This window comes from Lissotriton vulgaris, chromosome 4_1 (genome assembly GCF_964263255.1).
Source record: "Lissotriton vulgaris chromosome 4_1, aLisVul1.2, whole genome shotgun sequence".
In the NCBI taxonomy this organism is placed as follows: Eukaryota; Metazoa; Chordata; class Amphibia; order Caudata; family Salamandridae; genus Lissotriton; species Lissotriton vulgaris.
In genome coordinates this window covers 1,741,685,014-1,741,701,410 of record NC_141691.1, presented here as the reverse complement: position 1 = coordinate 1,741,701,410, position 16,397 = coordinate 1,741,685,014, and the positions used below count along the sequence as shown (strand labels likewise).

Sequence of the window (16,397 nt, the reverse complement as noted above, 5' to 3'; positions counted from 1 at the left end):
GCCAAGCCAGGTCCTCCCCGGAAACTTGCTCACTGTGCCACTGGATTCTAGCTAGCCTGGCTGATGAGGGGTAATACCCGGAAACTGATCCCATGATGATTGTTTCCAGTCCAGGGCGGACCTCATTTAGCTGTTCGGGCTGGACGGTTCCCATGAGGAGCAGAGACAAGACTTATGTGCATATGACTGTGCCCAAACTGTGGTGGCATGGTGAGCAAAAGGAAGGATGGATTGAACCAAGATTTCTTGACTAGGGGTGAATTTTTGATTTGTTCAGCATTCCGTCCATCATTTGTTTGCGCACCATGATCTCTTTTTAGACACCTTCTCAGAATAATGATGAAAAAACTATACTTGATTCCTCTGACTTTTCAGCTGAATGTCTAAAATGTGAAGACTCTTCGATTTCCACGTGTCTACCCAACCTCAGCGAGAAACATTCAAATACTGGTGTTTAAAACATTGTTAAATGGTGAATGTAAAATACATTTTTAGATCGAAATTTAACAGGATATTAAATTCAGACCATAAAAAAGAAATGTGATGTTTAGCAGTTTGACATTCTAATATGACATATTTTTTTCCTTTATTAGGTAGTGCAATTATTTCTGTTGTGTTTCTGAAGGAACTCCTGAGGGCCTCTGATGTGCTGGGTAAGTAGATCATTATCCCACTTGCAGGTTTATGTGTTGTTTTAGTGCAGCAAAATATTTAATGATATGACAAAAAGTCCCTGGTATCTAGTTAAGTCTATGACCTCCCAGAATCCCAAAAGTACTGCACATGCCTCCAGTACTAAGGCTAGGCCAATTGGTCTCTCCAATTCTCAGTAACAGAGACATTTTTTAACGACAAAAGTCAGTCGTATTGACTTATGGCCCAATTTACATAGAAGTTAAAGTCTGCAAGCCTGTATATGACTATATATGCCTGATTCATGTTTTCATGCACTTACCCTCACCGAACACTCACAGCATCAACACCACTCCACTCTCTGACACTCACACAGTCCTGCAACCACCATACAACCCTCCATAGCACACAGCTGTATCCCGGGGTGGGCACCCCAGGACATAGCAGGAGCTGTCCCTGGGGGTGGTGATCTCCAGGGCCAACTATGGCTCCAGGAGGGGGTCTGCACAGCTCCCCTCCTTTCATTAATTTTGCCCCAGGAAGTCCACTTGCCCCCCCCCACATTTTTTCAGTTTAAGCCCCGGTACTGTGGAGGTCTGAGAGGCCCACTTATGTAAAAATAAATAACCTATAGGGAGGTGATGGTGGTCCCTGGGGCAGCAGGGGAAGTGGTACGTGCCTCACCCACATTCATTTTTAAAGAAGCCCCAGGTGAGATGGTTGTCCCCCATGCAATATTAAGTCCCAGGAGGGGGGACCTGTGCGCCGCCCCTCTCCTATTAAAAAAATGGCCCCTGGACCTAGCTCATCCGGGCGCTAATTATTACCAAAGCATGGGAGCCTGCACTTTAAAAAAAAAACATTTTTGGCAGGACCCACGGATTCCGCTGATTTGTTTTTTTTTTAATGCTTTTTTGGCCCTGCATGGTTCCTGTGGGACCCCCCCAACAGGCCTAGGGGGCCAGGCTATTTTTACCTTGCCCACTTTCCTTTCTTTTTTTTTCTGGGACTCTGCTCAAGCTGAGTCCCCAGATGACTACCAACCCTTCCTTGTTTGAAGTGTTGGCAGCCAATCATTTCTCAGCATGAGATCAGAATAGGTAGTGGATCCGCTGCGTCCCTATATATACAACTAGGGATTTCTTTAAATTGCTCCACAACTACTGAACAGTTTTACACCAAATCATGAAAAGGCTCTTCCTTGAACCTACATCTACCTTCCTGCCTAATTTGGTGTAATTGCATTCAGCAGATTGGTCTGTAGCCAAATCTGAAGTTCCTTTGGAAATAAACAAGGGGAAATGTGTTTTGTTTCCTCCCATTTTTCTTGGCCCCCGCTTGACAGATCACCCAACACTTTCAAGACAGTAGCTCAATTGAGCATCAAACTAGTTTTTAAAATTTTGCGAGGATTCAGCAAACGATGCTTAAGTTGTTGGCAAATGAAAAACCGCTCTTCTTATGGAAACTAAGTCCTAACTATAAGATGATCCCTGCGTTCCAGGCAGGAAAAGACAAGCCACTCCAGTGTGAAGGTGCAAATTCATAGGTTTATTTGGCAAACAAGACATGTTTCCACATCTCTCTAGGTCTTGGTCACGACCATTTGCCAGTTCCACACATATTTAAAGACACAGGGATCAGCACGACGCAGCGTGCCCTAGTAGTCATAAATAAAAGACTTTGCTTCGTTTTTTTTGCAAAAAAATACATAAATTTGTGATTCTAATGTTCATGATTTTGTGACGTTACAGGCTAATAAATCATAAGTAACAACAATTTAAATATTTTACATTATGTATTTAAAGTATATATATGGAGAGAGAGATTTTTTTTTTTCTTCTTCAAAGGAAAGTTGCAATTTACTGCTTGTGTGCGCCTGATTGGGTGTGGAGCATGCTGGCATCTCATTGACTAACCAAAATGTATCTAAAACTCTATCAAGGAAGAACCTGCACTCAAGACCAGGGAAAAAAATTCTCTTGTCTAGCCAAAATGTGTCTCTTTGCTTTTGAGACCTGGAGTCCAAAGTGGCCTGATCCAATAAAGCCGGTTAAAGTCTCCATGGTTTTGAGTGCAGGCTCTTCTTTGATGGAGTGCAAGAGACATTATATATCAAGACAGATAGATAGTTAGATAGTTAGATAGATAGATAGATAGGTAGATTAGACAGACAGACAGACAGACAGACAGACAGACAGACAGACAGACAGACAGACAGACAGACAGATAGATAGATAGATAGATAGATAGATAGATAGATAGATAGATAGATAGATAGATAGATAGATAGATAGATAGATAGATAGATAGATAGATAGATAGATAGATAGATAGATAGATAGATAGATAGATAGATAGAGTCACTGAAAAAAACAAAGGTTACAGGGACGTTATAGTCAGGAAATTGACTTTTTAAAAAACATAAAAATTCACTGAAAAAAAACAATGGTTACAGACACGTTATAGTTAGGCTAAGGTTTCACTCGTACCAAACCATTGACAGTCAGCACTGCCTATGACCTCACATATTACATCACTCATGACATGGTCAGTGACATCACTGATGACATCACTGATGACATCTCAAAGAACATCACTGCTGACATCATCCACAGAATCGCTGATGCACCCACTCACATCGTAATATAACATGCCTTTTGTGTTGGTTCTTTGTGTTTCCATGTATTGAGAAGTAGCCATTGCCTAGCAAATAGTTGTTATTTGGGACAGCCCAGCCACATCCTAAGTAACTACTCATAGACAAGCACAGAGGAGCCAACCTCTTAGAAAATATATTGAATGTGCGCCTTCCAGGTGATGCCCAAACCAAGCATTGGTGATTCACCTGTTCAAAATGTTGAGTTACACCATTGTGTATGTTTATTAGTTGTCATTGTCAAATATTTACACCATCAACTAATGTCCATATGCATGAATGTGGATCTGCGCATGCACAGAGAATACTTGGAATTGAAGTTCTCTTTCCCTTTATAAGTAGATGTCTAAACACCGCAGTGTATTTAGTGGTTTTGACTAAAGAAATTGAATTTACGAATGTCACGTTCATGGCTGGAGTATCTTGGCAGCTACAAAGTCATAGAGAATGTGGCGGCTACTGAAAATGAAGGTGCATAGCAGCTGATCTGACTTAATGTTTCTTAAAAAACCCAGATGCCAAAAAAAGGCCACTGTGGCACAACAGAATGGGGCGGCATGTCTTCTTTTCTTGAACAAACAATGGTTATTCGTCATTTTTTGGTGAGCATCCGGTTTAACCTTTTGTTAACCACACATAAACCTAAATGCAAATACCAAAGGTATTTGTAGAGCACCTAAACCAAGGGTATGACAGCACACCTGACCTGAGTGTAATATATTGTTATAATAATAGGAACAGAGCTGATTTCTCAGTTACTTAATTAAACAAACTATCATCCTCAGCATTAACAGAATGCCTGGTTACTCACAGGTAATCTTCATTACTCCGAGTCCTGGAGTTCCTGTTCCATTCCTGAACCCGTCCCTCCCTCTTTCTGGTGATTGATTTGTGTTTTTCTTGGGTATTCTCAGGATGTGTGGGTGAAGCACTTCCCCCTTTATGCATGCCAGGCTGGCTAGGCGGCGCCATATTGGGCGAAGTATTTGACTGTGCTAGGTAATAGGTTTTTGTAGAGCAAACAAGTTACTCCTTGGTAAGGAATTGGACAGGTAGACAAACAATGCCTTTGGATGAGGGGCGGAGCTCCATGCATGCAGCAGAGACCTAGAGCAGAGAAGAGAAGGCCTAGGGAAGGGCCTGCCCTGTGTTTACAAAGCCAATCATGATCGCCAGCGTGTATGGGCCGCCAGCAGCACTTGGCAGCACTGGAATGAGCAGCAGGTTGTTAAGGGGCTGCAGTGTCAATGAACGGCTGAGTATGTGTAAATTGCATAGTGTGCCTCGTGAAAGAGCCCTTGAAATCCCTAACATGCATTTATGTTATCACTGCGCTCTCATGCATCTCTGAGGCATTGCTGCACGCTGCCACAGCTCCACTTCAAGACAGCTTTTTCTCAAGACAATTTAACCTTTGTGTTAAAGAATTCTAGAGTACTTGGGCTAGAGCTTTTCCAAAAGCTCTTCTGGATGTGATTATACTTCATAGATTAAAACGATACCCTTTCAGGCTTAGAGTGTCACATAAAATATGCAAAATAGAAGCAGAGCTCTCTGGGTAGTTCCCAAGTGTAGGTGGACAGCAGCTCCTAAAGGGAGCACCCTACACCACCAGCAACACTCTGAATCTGCTCACTTCAAATGTCTGCCTGTTCCTTAAATGATATCTTCTCTTACAGGGCAGAATAATAAACCTTTAATGTACCTTTTTCCGGGCATGCGCTGTCTCATAAGCGCAAAATAGCATATTAGTCTGCTGCGAAAACAGCTCCTAGTTGTTACCTGCTGCCACACGCATGAATCAAAAAGACTCAAGCAGGAACTGGGATGTGCTGAGAGTTAAATTACACTTCACCTGCTGGGAGACCACAAGGAAACTGAGAAGAACATGTTTTCCGAAAACCACCTCTACTCACCTGAGTCCAATGGAGAGCTGGTCATCAGTTTTATTTTGCTCTGAGTTTGGTAACCAAGAATTTGGATCAAAATCAATCAACGACAAACTACATAATCACAATTAAAATATTTTGACAAGGGTAACTACCATAATATGCTGCGATGAATAGGCAGCATTCTCACAAGCACTGTTCGAAGTAAAAGAATGAGTCTGACATAATGGGCCATATTATCAAGAAAGGGTGATACATTATCGCCGTTTTTATCGGCAGGAAACTGCTGATAAAGCGGCGATAATGGGCTTGATAATATGCCCTTGTGAATTCCCATGGAAGCCCAGATTCTGGTGTTAACCTGGGCTTCTATGGGAATTCACAAGGGCATATTATCAAGCTCATTATCGCCGCTTTAGCTGCAGTTTCCTGCCGATAAAAGCGGCGGTAATGTATTGTCCTTTCTTGATAATATGGCCTAATATTCTTTTGAAAAGTTCTTCGTTAAGTGATCAACGTAAATCAAGGGGATAAATGATGTATGGTACGCAAGAGTCCTGGTAGAAATCTCAATGGTACCATGGGAAATACCACCATTTCAATAAAATAAAAATCACATGAATTGGTGGATAAAGAAACATAGTTGAAAAGAAGGAAAGGCAATTGGGAAGGAACAGGCATCCGTTGAAAAGAGCACTGTTACATGTCTAAGAGCGTCTTGATTACTTACCCGATTACTTAACGGTAATCTTCTGTACAGACAGGGCTTTAAGTGGCCCGGGTCTCACCGGGTCTGAGCACAGGCAGTTTTTTTAAGAAGGCCTCGAAACGGGTCTCTATCGGGCTCTGTTTTGTGCCCTGGCATAGGCGGTCCGTTTTTTTCAAGCGTTATAGGGGAAGGGAAATCCTTTAAACAGAGTAATTTCTCTCTGGATTCCCCTTCTCTTTTTGAATTTCAGGAGCAGCAACACTGTCGTGGTGTCAACAGGGCTTTAAGTGGAAGCTTTTTCAATATTATATACAAGCTGTAGTTGCTGCTCATTTATCTTATGCAACTAACAACCATTGACAAAGCCAATAGTCCTGACTTGTTGTAGGTATGATGTTACTTGTTCTATCATATATCTGGATGCAATGACAAAAACCGCAAAATACCAGTCGGGCGGCACACTATGCTTAGCTTACATGTTTTTCGAGCCACGCCCTTAATTACATTGACCACGCACCCTTGAGCCCCCCCCCCCCCCCCCCCCCGCCCCCCAGGTTTTTTCATCCCACTTAAAGCTCCGAGTACAGATGGTAACCGGCGGAAGAGAGCAACATGTTTAAGTTAAGAAAAAAGATGCTGAAAAAAGGCTTGTGACTTTCCTATGGGGAATTTAACCCATCTTTTGCTTTAAGCAAAGGTGGCAAATCTGTGAGCAGAGAAACAGCGCTATTCCTCTTAAATCGCCTCTATGTTCCTGCATTTCAGACTTTTTGTTATATTTTTCAGTTAACTTACTAAAAACTATAATTGACAAGCTAGTATAAACGAAAAGCTTTTCTCTGTGAAAATCCCAATATGTAAAACTATTCCAATTAATATATTCCCTGATATATTTGCCCTAGAGCAGGGGTACTCATAGTACGGCCCGCGGGCCGCCAGCGGCCCGGCAAGCCTTCCTTGGCGGCCCACGGACCGTGCAGACATCGTACCAGTTTTAAAACATTTTTTTTTTCGAGAGTGTCAGGAAACATCGCCGGTTGCAGCTGCCTGTACTCGGAGATGCTCTGCTCTAGGGGGGCCGGGAGATTCCAGCCATAGAGTGGAGCTGCAGGGGCCTCTGAAGAGGTGAAACAGAACAAAGCCTCATTAACACGTTAATGGTCTTTCAAAGACCTGTGAAGTGCTCGGGGCTGTGTGCGCGCCAGGCAAGCTGTCTCATTCCGGGCTGCCACACACGAGGAGGGAGGGGGATGGGGGGGGGGGGGGGGGGGGGCATTTGAACTCAATAGGCGTTGCACGCCTGTATGTGGCACATATATTTCCTCTGTCGAAGCTCATGCTCCCCGAGTAGCATTTGTTTTATCAACACTGAGGGGATGATAGTCTGAGCCAGCCCAGCCTTACTTGGAACCTCTGCCCTCCGGATTACACCTAATCTCTGCTGCAGCGGTCCAGCTGGCTCTCGTGCACCCTCTACAATAGGGTGTCATTACTAATGTGCTGCACATTTTTGGAAGGCTGTGGAAGGTGGTTCGATGTGTGCAGCAAAGAGCTCTTGCTTTTCGTGATATTTCAGAGGCGTCACTAGTGGGGTGCGGACAGCACATGGGGTGACACCACACCAATCTGGTTACGCTATGTAAACTCTGGCAGTATTTCCAACAGTCAAACACCTCGACTAGTCTCCCGTCCTCCTCGCACACGTGCAAACACACTTCCGAATCAGCTCGTCTCCCTAACAAAGCCAATCCCTTCAGATGCAGCGGCGAGAAGCTCCCCTCCAATTAGAGAGCATCACTCAGAGCTTAAGTGTTGCACAGAAGGAGATAGACTCGCATCTTTAGGTATCCTTGGGCGATCTGCTTCAGGAAGCACCCAGCAGAGCGAAGCTTGGTGTGTGAACACGGAGGTCATTTAACCAATCATGCAACATCGACAATGCCTTTAAATATGCGGTATATACAATGCATACATGTTACAACAACTTCCTCACGACATATTAAAACATATCGGAGTAGGATAAGTGAGCCACTATGCAATAACATTTTAAAAAACACACAGTTTGAAAAACCTTTTATTTCACAAGTCTATTCGGTGGGTGAAGGGTACAGTCAAAATGTGTGTATGTTGGGGGGGTAGCGGCTATGCATCATACTGTGCAAGCTCTTTCTCGGGTTAGTTAATTAATAAGGATTCCAACCGTAGCCCACCCCTCACTCGGAGTTTCTAGTGAACCAGGGTTCCTACCTCATGCAAATAAGTCACTGTTACGAGAAACCCTTCCCTAAAGCAAGGAGTGTCATTAATCGCAAATATGCAGACGCTTGCATTATCCCGTCCGTCCCCGCCGTTCTCTAAGCGCTGTGAAGCAGCAGGGGATGTCTGCATATTAAGGGCTGTTGTGCGCTGTCCAGTGTACGGCAGCTCCCGGGGGTGCTATAAGACAGCGCCCTACACGCATGCAGCAGGGACTGAAGCCCCCTATCTCTTCTGTGTTTATCTGCACCTAAAGAATGTTGCTGATGCTGACCCATGTGGACTTCTTTTTCGAGGAAGGGAGAGACAGGGGAGGGCGAGGGAGGGAGGGAGGGAGAGACAGGGGAGAGCGAGGGAGGGAGAGACAGGGGAAGGAGGGAGAGACAGGGGAGAGCGAGGGAGGGAGAGACTGAGGGAGGGAGAGTCAGGGGAGGGTGAGGGAGGGAGAGAGTCAAGGGAGGACGAGGGAGGGAGAGAGTCAAGGGAGGGAGAGGGAGGGAGACAGGGAGATAGAGGGAGGGAGAGACAGAGGGAGGGAGACGGGAGGAGGGAGAGAGGGAGGGAGACAGAGAGAGAGTGGAAGTCAGACAGAGAGAGTGAATGAGACAGACCGGGGGAGGGAGGGAGAGAGGGAGGGAGGCAGAGGGAGGGATGGGGACAGGGAGGGAGACAGAGGGTGAGAAGGAGGGAGACCGAGAGAGAGGAAGGGAATGACAGGGAGGGAGGGAGACGGAGAGGGAGCGTGACAGAGAGGGAGAGAGAGTGAGAGGGAGAGAGACAGAGGGAGGGAGACAGAGAGAGAGAGAGAGAAAGAGGGGGAAGACAGAGAGAGGGAGGGAGACAGAGAGAGAGAGGGAGGGACACAGAGAGATAGGGAGGGAGACAGAGCGGGGGAGGGAGACAGAGAGAGAGAAATGTGTGTATGCTGGGTCTGTTGGCTCCGTGGACGAAGACACACGCAGCAGGGGCCTGTGTTCAACCTCATGGTCAGTTTTTTTTTGGTTCTAGCCCCGCCCCCCTCTCTCACTGACTCCGCCCCCACCATTGCGGCCCTCGTCCACAAACCACACCGTAAATTTGGCCCCTGAGAGAAAGTTTGTGAGTACCCATGCCCTAGAGCGTATATTTGTGTTTGTATAGGACGGTAAATTATAGATCTTTGCGAGGTAATTAAAATACTTTTTAAAACTATACATTTTTGGGGAGTTATAATAAGGTTGGAAAAACGTTTAGAATGTGGGGATGCAAGATTGCCATTATCTTTAACAAAAAGTTAATCTGGGATAAATTACGATTGATTTCGAACCTCGGGTGATTTGAAAATTTAGTTACCCGGAAATAATTTTTGTTTTCAGCTAAATTATATAATTTGTCCCCGTGATAAAATAATGCCTTCTCCCGAACTTGAAACGGGGAAAGCTTAATTGGGGGGTGCAGCGTCGGAGAGGTGATCGGTCTGGTGGATTGGCAGTCTGGACCACACACTTTGAACCCAGAGGACCCCGGGGCCCCTAAATTGAGCAATTGCTGCATCCCAGCTGGAACAGCAGCGCACAAAAAGTTGTTTGGAAGCGAAGCAGGGCCCCTGGCTGGGTCTTGCAGGAGGGTCTTAGGAGGGGTATTGGCCCTCTATACTAGGCAGTGGTGTAACAGTAAATGATGGGGCCCCCTGCAGTATGTGAAGAGGGGCCCCTGAGACTCCCATATCTCACAGATGTTCATCAGCCTTGGGTTGAATGGGGCCTTTCCGAATGGATGATGGACTCCTGGGGGCTTGAGAGGGGGGCGAAGAGGAGGCTGTACCGCAGAGTCTGCAGGGGCCTGCTCCGCCCCTTGGACTAGGGTCCTGAAAGATACGATGGGTCTCGTCGAAAGGCCCATAAGTTACTCGTGATCTGGGACGGTTTTAGGCCCCTGAGAAACCCCAGTACAGCAAGTGAGGCTGGGTTAGTGAAGGTGACAAGACCCTGCATGGCCATCCAGCACAGGGAAGTGGTGGGCGGCTGAGAACAGTTTCATGAAGCCCAGCCTGTGCATATATCTGGAGGAGTTGGAGGTGGGGAGTGTTGGGGGGTCTGACTATTGGCGGCAGCAGTGATGGTATTTCTGGTGGCTGTCAATTGCCTCTCCTAGTCCCCCCTAAATCATTCTTCATTTTTGTCTCAATCCTTAATGGACGCCTCACCATATAATGAACTTTACCAACCAAGTAGCCAAAGAGGGGGCTATGCTAAAGAGGGGGCTATGCTAAAGAGGGGGCTATGCTAAAGAGAGGGCTATGCTAAAGAGGGGGCTATGCTAAAGAGGGGGTATGCTAAAGAGGGGGTATGCTAAAGAGGGGGCTATGCTAAAGAGGGGGCTATGCTGGACAGGGGCATTGCCATTCTAGCAATACTGATCACTAGAGGGCTACACTGCTCCTCCCTCTGGTTGTAACGAGAGGGGCTCATGCATACAATAGAAATCTAAAATCAAGGGGTCATACAGACATATCTCCAAGACAGCAACGTGAGTGGCACTCCCAGACATCAGTCAAACTCAAATTAAGCTTTGAAAGATTGCTATCTAGTGAAATTGGCACTTTGGGTGCAGATCTCTACTAGGATATCAAAGTGATTCAAGGGGATCTCCAAACACTACATCAGAGGATGGCAAATGTTAAAAACTGCCTAAACTCCAGCAACTCTGTTGGTCACCTCATGCACTCTCCAGTAACTGCACTGGAGTTCCAGGCGCAGGTGCTTAGGGAGACAAGTTTTGCACTGGAAAGTACATTCAAAAGAACAATTTTACACTGGTTTGTGTCTGTTTTGTGATACAATCCCAGTGGAAAACCTTAGTAAACCTGCCACTGATTCTGAACCAATTGGAGTCACCCAGGAGAGCCTCCTTTGGGCTATGGCCCTGGCTGATCATGCAATGGTCATGCTACCTTTACATAGAGGAGTCCCTGGGGATTTGAACCGTGCAGGCGACATGATTAGTCATCTCAGGTTATTGATTCTGGTACTCCTCACCAGTAAGTTGTTTCACAATTTCCCTTCAATAAAAGGTATAGAAGAGAGTGGTAGAGCTTTGTTAGCGGCTGTCCTCCACACATTGCTGGAATAAACCAGGGACCCAAGAACTCAAGGAGAAAAGGCGCTATGTTGCCTTATGCCAGGCATACTGCTGTTTGTGAAAAGAAGATGCTGTGCTGTGCCTTATCAGGAAGAATGTCTGCCTGGAAGGAAGTCAGAACCCAGTCACAGTGAGGAGACCTGTGGGAGCAGGCGTGGTATTACGTCCGTTCTAGAGCATCAGCTCTTCCATGTCTAGCTGCTTCAGGATATTGCCAAACTTCTGAATTAAAATCTCTTAAACTCTTCCCGAGTTTTTCACATTGGAATCCCCAGGTCAGTTGTCTCCAACTTTGTCTTGTCTGTAGAGTTTGACTGGGGTCTATGCGCCTAGACTGGAGAGCTCACCTGATACCATACCACCACTCACAGTTCCAGCGATGGACCTTCTAAACATCTTGTGCCCTCTGTGGAGATTCTGATACATTGGCACCCGAGCCTTATGGAGTCCTTTGGGCGAGTCGACACCGGAATCCGGATTTTGTCCACATCACCCTTTAATCATCGCTTTTGTTCACCAGACTTAGAAGAGGTTTTCTGATCATTTGAGGTGGGTTACTGGAATCACCTCGGCCTGTGAGGGTTTTGTAGCAGGTGTATTGAAACATCATAAAACTCTTAATACTTTGAACGGTATCAAAAATGTCAGTAGTAGAAACAAGGAGATAGATTCAACATTTGAATCGTAACAGCCCGACTGGCGACCTGATTGGTGGCTGGTTGAAGTGTATCAGATGGAAGCGTGAGACGGTGCATTGCGCTCTTGACCACGCTGGCCCACGCTCATGTCTGGGCTGTGCCAACTGTTCTCAGTGAAGTAAATAATCTACAATGTGGGGATCTAGGGTCCATGTTCAGTCAGCAGCTGATGGTGAACACCTCCATACATGGGCCCTAGAATCCAACGTTAAAGTGAAAAGTATAGCGCTTAACACACAGAACCAGCAATAATATGAGGGGTCATATCTCCCACTAGATAGGGGCTAGAGAGTTCTGCTTATCTTTATGTGTACATATTTTATATGCAGTTTACATTTTATGCACATTCAGTTGTTTTTCTTATTTACCAAAATAAAGCACTGAATGGAAATTAAGTTAAGGTGTAGTTTTGTGTATTGCTGTGTTCTGAGTGGCTATCATGCATCTCCGCTCCTCCTTCTGTAAGCCCTTGACTGCTCTGACTTGTTACGGTTGAGCCGCAAGTCTTAAAATGGAGTGCTTGGTAATTCACTTTGGGTGGTAAGCGACTTCAGGTGTCAGAACTGGAGCCCAGGAGACCACATGAACCGGGGGCTACAGCCTCGTTCAGCCTGATGGACGCTTCCAAGAGCTCAATTGAAATCCCGCATCTGGAAGCCCGTGGGCGTACGTGGGAGGAGGTCTTCTCCCCTGGTGGTTGGAGCTGCCCACGTTCGTATCTGGAGACCCAGGTGCGAATATTCACCACAGTCCTTCACTCAACATCATGTGATTCTAGGCAAATCACTTAACCTCGCAGCGCCTCGAAAAATGTGGAATGCATTTGTATAATGCACGACCTGTAAATCGTCTCCCGATACCCTATGTAATTATTATAGAGCGTTCTGTTGCTTCCTAGCTAGGATTGCGTTATAAGGATACACATACGTTCCCACATGTTTTTGTGCTACTGCTGATGAATGTGGGTAGCCCACGTGTAATATTCAGATGCTGCCACATATTTAAAGGTATGCAAGCCTGGCGTGCGCTTCTTTTGACTAATTAAACCACGAGAAACCTTCCAGCTACTTGGCTATACCATCGGCCTTTTCTGTTTTCTTCTCAAACTTAAAATTGCCAAAATAAGCTTGTTATAATTATTCTCGAAATTCCTTTCTAGAACATACTAGAAGAAATAAATGATAGAGCCCCCCCCTGCCCCCAATACAGAAAATATTTCCGGTTGCTGCCGTTTGGTGAAGGTGTATTGTGGGCGGCAGTTGGGCGATTCAAGAAGGATAAACTGAAATCTTTACACTCCATTATGAACAAGCCTGGGAAATTAACCGGGCCATTAGGCGATGTCCTAAGCACACAGAGACAGTACAATCTCTATGGTTTCTCTATGAGCAATACAAACCACCTTAATCTAAAATGACAATATGCACCATAAAAAACAATAATTATATTCACTGCTTTTCAGTGGTGGCTGGCAGGGAACGGGGGGGATGTGGGTGGGGTGAAAAAAGAATTAAAAAACACTTACCTTTTCACGGCCGCCATCTCTCCTCAGTTTCGGTCCCTTCTCATGTCTGCCGTCTCTCCTCAGATTCGGTCCCGGAAGCATACAGGCTCCCCTAAGCCAATCACAATGCAGCACTGCGATTGGTCTGAGTGACGTGGTTCGGTGCTCAGACGGGGACTGTGAGCCTGTGTATGTTCCCCACCAGGATGTGTATTATAACCTGGTGGGGAACATGCAAAGTGCGCTTGACTGTTTGGCCGGCCCAAGATGGCCGGCTAAACCGTCATGCGCACTTAGAGTGTGCCACCACTCCTCCCCCTGCGACCTCAGTCCCGCCCCGCCATAACCCAGCCCCATAGTAAAAAATAAAATGATAATAACAAGCTTATTATCATTTTACTTTTCCTGCTCTGAGAGCAGCGGGGCGATGCTCCTCGACCTTAGGGGAGGAGCCGCATCTGATGCTGTACAATAAAAACTATCCGCTCAATCGGGCACAATATCCTTTCCATCATCACATAAGAGCTTTCACTTTCTTTCTACAGAACACATCATAAGATATTTTGTCTACTATAAAGTAACTAATATGACCTGGTATGACAACACATGTACCAAAACGTCGGCTGAAGAAACTGCAGGAAACAGTGCTAAGTTATGGTGTATAGAGGCCACAGTATCAAAGTGAGGCCTAAATAAAACAAGCTTTTGCAATGCAATAGGTCTCGCATTTACGAAAGTTTGAGCTATTGACATTGCAAATAACAAAACCTTTTATTTTTGTTTTCGTTTTTAAAACAGAAATAAAAGACATTGTCATTTACAATGCCAATAGCTTAAACTCACGTACATGCGAGACCTATTGCATTGCAAATGCTTGTTTTTAGGAGTGGAAGCTTTTGTATCATTTTAAGGGAGTCTGCGTATACGCCATACATGATGTAGACACAGTTTGCAGTCATCAGTTCTGATTGTTTTGCAGATGATGAATTTTAGGGTAGTCGAGTAGAGGATATCTTTTTTTGTAGCTTATCTTAAGAGGGTTAAGTATTACTGAAGTCTTCAAATTAGTGCATCTTGAAGTTGCATATGGTGGGCTGGATAGTGGTGGTGATGGGGCTGATTATTTGGTGCTGTCAATATACTGTCTGATTGTAGTGATCGTTTGTTTATAGAACTTGTTGATGGGGGTTTGTTTGTGTGATTGTGTTTCTGGTGGAACTGGCACAGCTTTGCCTGCAGTATTTTATGTAATTGAAGAGGCCTTTTTATCTGCCAGAGGCTTCTGTGATGACTATGCTCTTAATCGGGTTTATAATTCTATCATACTCCTGGCATTGTGTTTTTCTGCATTTTTTCTCTAGCTTGCAAATGGGGTGTGCTGCAAGAGGTTTTGGGCAAACCAGGGAAGGATGAACACCTTAAGTTTTATATATCCATAGTTTAATTAGCACATGCGTCATTTGCTTTGCAAGTCGTATTTGGGGTTGGAAGTCATAGGTTGACTTTGACAGTGGTTTGGATAGTGGCAGAGCAGATAAGTAAGCTTTGCCTCAATGAGTGAATATATTAGTCTTTGCTTGGTGTAAGGGCCCACTGTATCTTGAGTGTAACAGGGGAGAAGGGAGGGAGTCTTTCCTTTCTTGCAAATATGGTCAATGGCACCCTTGATACTTCACTGAGTTTTCGAAGGACCCAACAGTCTGGTTTCGGTTGGCTGGTGAATAATCTGTGTGCAAAGGTGAATGAGCTGGTGCAATGCACCTCGGCCAGAAAGCACGCTCCCCGGCAGCTTCGCCTGAAGTTTTCCGCCGCATCCAGTCCAGCAGCAGAGTTCGAGCCTTGCGCCCGACTAGAGAACAGGTTTTCAGCTTAATTGGTTTTCGCGCTCTGACAGCGCGTGTTGTGTGCTTATATGCTCCATGTCTGTTTTTCTTTTACAGGTTTCTGCCTCATATGTCTGATTGTTTGTCATAAGCTCCGTAGCGCCTTGCCGCCTCCCTTCCCCGAGCCCCGGTGATCTTTTCCTCGTTGCCCCGCCCCCCACCAGTCTCCCGCCCACCTCCTCCTCTAGCCCGCCCCCCTCCCCTTCATAACGGCAACCACTGCGGGGGGAGCGCGTGTGCTGTACTGACCTTGGCCAGACAGCACGCTCCCCGGCAGCTCCGACTGAAGTTTTCTGCCGCATCCAGCCCAGCAGCAGAGTTCGAGCCTTGCGACCGACTCTGCAACAGGTTTTCAGCTTATTTGATTTTCGCGGTCTGACAGCGCGTGTTGTGTGCTCAGTGTCTGTTTTTATTTTAAAGGTTGTCTGCCTCATCTGCCTGATTGTTTGTCTTAAGCGCCATAGTGCCTTGCAGCCTCCCGCCCGAGCCCCGGTGATCTTTTCCTCGTAGCCCCGGCCCCCACCAGTCTCCCGCCCTCCTACTCCTCTAGCCCGCCCCCCTCCCCTTCATAATGGCGACCGCTGCGTGAGCGCGTTGCTGGCGCGCCTAAGGCAAGCCCGTCTGCGCCCGTCCGCGCCTGGACCGCGCCCAGCACCAGGACCCCTGGTCCTCCAGTCCGCCACTGCTACACACCTGCCATCCTCCTCGCACTCCAACCAGGCCGCCACGACAACTGCATACAAGCCTCACCTAACAACACACATGGAGCCTTCTGGTGCGCTCACTGCAGAAGCACCTTCCCCAACAACGTTATGCCATTAGCCAGCAAAGTACCGCCTACCTCCAAGCCTGCAAACACCATAAACTGCATCCTCCTCAATGTATGATCCCTGCACCGGAACGCGATAGAGATATTGGACCTACTCGACACCCTCGCCCCGGACGTCGCGTTCTTCACTAAGACCTGGACTACTGCCAGCTCCGGGCCAGACATCCCAACAGCCATACCAGACGGATAGAAACTCAAGAGGATAGACCGCCCCAAC

At 46.2% G+C, this 16,397-nt stretch overlaps 1 protein-coding gene across 2 annotated transcripts in view; it reads left to right on the top strand.

The window, feature by feature from the left end:
* Nucleotides 1-16,397, top strand: part of NIPAL2 (NIPA like domain containing 2) — a 590,087-nt gene that overhangs the window by 303,570 nt on the left and 270,120 nt on the right. For both annotated transcript variants that reach the window (XR_015309920.1, XM_086966045.1), the window contains exon 4: nucleotides 594-653. Coding sequence is in view for 1 of the 2 variants with exons in the window: in XM_086966045.1 (XP_086822171.1) it covers nucleotides 594-653 (60 nt within the window). In the remaining variant the exon portion in view is untranslated. The remainder of the gene's footprint in view (nucleotides 1-593; nucleotides 654-16,397) is intronic.